A 2,985-nucleotide genomic window follows, 5' to 3' on the forward strand; every position below is an offset into this window, starting at 1 on the left:
GCAATGAGCGATGCCGGTTTGTATTCTGTAGCCAACGTTGAGGCCATTTCGGCGCCTGAAGAAATGTAGACCCTAGTAAAAACCTCAAGGGCGATGTGCCGCAGGCCTAGGGCAGGCCCAATTCTAACGACGAGAATCACAGCTTCGATTTACTTGCAAAAGGATTGTTATTTTGGATCATTATAGGCCTGATAATCCTGTAGGTTTTATGCAGTATTGGCTTCCGTGCTGACATTAATATCATGTGTTGTACACTCTGTGGCATTGTAGTTTTAGACATGTACTGCTTCCCTCTAGTGTTCTTGCTGCTTAAAGCGCACAATTCATTTTTTTGAACAAAAGTTAGTGGAATAAATTATAATTCACTGCAGTGACTCTTGTTATTTTGGCATTTGGAGAAAATGACTCAAGAGCTATAGAAATACATTTGCCCTTTACGCCGAATATTCTTGCAGCTTCAGAATGAGCAGTAATAGGCTACTACCCTAGCAAGCCCGCAACACACAGCTGAAGACCAATAACTGGTCGTCCCATATTCACTTCCAGTTACACCTCCACCGAGGAGCCGTGCTGCTACCGGCGGCGACGGCGTAGTCTCATCTACGCTCCCCCGGTCAGTGAATCGGTAGAGATCCAAGTCTCACAAACGACGACCACCCTCCTCGGTGGGCCGAGCGCCCGCACGTCCCTCCATGGATCCCTGCTCCTCACCTGCCCCGGAGAAGAAGAATTGGGCGGATCTCGGCGACGGGCCGGCGGGGCTGATCTCCGACTGCGTCCTCGCATACGACGTCGCCGACTACATCCGCTTCCGCGCCGTGTGCGGTTCTTGGCGGCGGTGCTCCGCGGCCCCGCCCTTGGACGGCCGGCTGGACCGCCGGTTCCACCCCCGGCGGTGGATCATGCTACGGGAGCCACTCGACGCTCCCCCCGTCCGCCGCCGCTTCCTCAACTCCTCCACCGGCGAGTGCGTCCAGGTGGACATACCCGAACTCCATGACCACAACGTGCTCGCCCCCACCGCCGAGGGCCTCCTCGTCCTGCTCCACGCCCGCAAGCACGTCCGCCTGCTCAACCCGCTGACCGGCCAGCTCTTGCAGCTCCCGGCGCTCACCACGCTGCTCCCCGCGATGTACCACCACAGGCTCGCAGTTCACAACACCCATTTTGGCACGGACTTTGCAGCGTGGGGCTCCGGCGTCGCCGACGATGATTCCACATTCGTGCTCTGCTTCTACCGCCTCCACATCCTAGGCGTGGCCAAGCTCGGCGACCAGTCGTGGACGCTGCTCAAGTTCAGGGACCCGATGAGGACGGCGCCGCTCATGTTCGCAGGGCACTTCTACTGCGTTACCGTAGACGGTGTCATGGTGCTAGCAGAGACGAGTCCACCGCGGCTGGAGCTTGCTGCCGGGCGACATATGCCGGTTTCCGTGGAGATGGATAGCACGCACCTCGTGGACAACGGTGGGCAGCTGATGCTGGTTCACCGCAGGTTCTCGCAGCTCGGGAGGAGCTATGACTTGTATTGGGTGGATTTGGACACCAAGGCTCTGCTCCCCGTCAACAGCCTTGGCGGGGGACGCGCATTGTTCATGGGCATGTATTGCTCTATCTCGGTGCCTGTTGAGGTGTTCCCCTCCGGCTCCATTAGCAGTGACACCATCTATTTGAGCTTCGACGTCGATGAGAGGGCAGATACCGAGGCTTACCATCTAGTGGATAGAAGTACCACACCTGCTGCCAGCTACAACATGGATGGCCTGGTACTGCAGCCACATACTCTTGTACACTGCCTTGCTTTGTGCATTGCTGGCAATATCGTTGGATTTGAAGAAGATTAGCATCAGTATTCAGTACTTCGAATGTATGTTTTGGTCTCCATTCAGATAACATTTGTACTTCCCCACTGTTAATTTTTTGTGTGACTGTATCTTGACTGGTTTTTCTGCTGACTTCACTTTCATTTGAGTACGGCCAGACACATATTTCAGTTACTAGTAAGTTGTAAGCATGCCTCTGCAGACTAATACTCTAGAAGAACTGAAGAGTATGCCATAAAAGGATTTTTTTTTGCGATGACATAAAAGGATATTTAACTAGTTAGTCAGTGTACATGAGTGTTATTATTTTCTATTTTTATGTATGAGGAGAGAGCATGAGATGTATGTTGATACTATGGTTCGTTAATCAAGAAAGAAACAACAACTTTCGCTCCAGAAATCAATACTGCATTGCTTTCATTACAGAGGTCAGCTAGTGACACTGCTTTACCATCATTACAGAGGTCAGATAGTGAAACAAATCTTTTTTTGTGATGACTTCTAATTTGGCATTTGGTCTCTTGTGATTGCAGGGTGCCTACACCTTTGATGCTGAGACTAATGCTGTCCTAACAGCATGAAACTGCCACTCTTCTCTTTTCAGAGGACAGATATGATCATGCCAGTTATATGGTTGGCAATAAATCGGCCGCAGGTCGGTAACTGATGTTGGGGTCCTTCCAGCGCCTCTAGAGCAAGCTAAAAATTCAAGGGAGATGTTAGGCTACTTCATATGCCCTTGGCTTGGGGCCTGCCCAAAAGTTCTCACGGAGAAGAGCCACCCGTGATTGATTCAGTCATGGGGTTTGAGAAAGTGCTGTACTCATTCGAGAATAATTTCATCAATGTAACTTCATGATTATGCTTCCTAAATGAAGACGAGTCAGGTGTACATTTTGTAACATTGTAGTTTTGAACATGTATATTTATATCATTATATGTATCATGTTTTAGACTTATGTAGTGTTCTTGCTGCTTAAAGAGCATGAATCCCTTTGCATCAACATGTTGTCCGAAAACAATTTAAAGTCTGAATTAAGGTTCTCTTGTTTTGTTTCTCGTATCACTATTTAGTAAATTGATAGGAACGGTTAACATTGCAGTGAAGTAAAAAAAATATGGTTACAATAAGTTTAAATCATATTATAATTAGTATAGCTAT

General features: G+C 49.0%; 1 protein-coding gene across 1 annotated transcript; it reads left to right on the top strand.

Annotated features, from left to right (window-relative positions):
• Positions 1-692: 692 nt before the first annotated feature.
• On the top strand, positions 693-2,404 carry LOC139838317 (uncharacterized). Its single transcript, XM_071827725.1, has 2 exons — positions 693-1,766; positions 2,357-2,404. Exons 1-2 carry the CDS (start codon positions 693-695, stop codon positions 2,402-2,404), a joined length of 1,122 nt encoding a protein of 373 aa, XP_071683826.1.
• The last annotated feature ends 581 nt before the right edge of the window (positions 2,405-2,985 follow it).

The sequence above is a fragment of the Lolium perenne genome, chromosome 3, assembly GCF_019359855.2.
Source record: "Lolium perenne isolate Kyuss_39 chromosome 3, Kyuss_2.0, whole genome shotgun sequence".
Taxonomy (NCBI): Eukaryota; Viridiplantae; Streptophyta; class Magnoliopsida; order Poales; family Poaceae; genus Lolium; species Lolium perenne.

Bases quoted from the DNA above. Each gene is read 5' to 3' on its own strand.
- LOC139838317 (XM_071827725.1), top strand. From the start codon at position 693: ATGGATCCCTGCTCCTCACCTGCCCCGGAGAAGAAGAATTGGGCGGAT. The intron at 1,767-2,356 runs GTACTGCAGCCA...TTGTGATTGCAG, and splicing joins GCTACAACATGGATGGCCTG to GGTGCCTACACCTTTGATGC.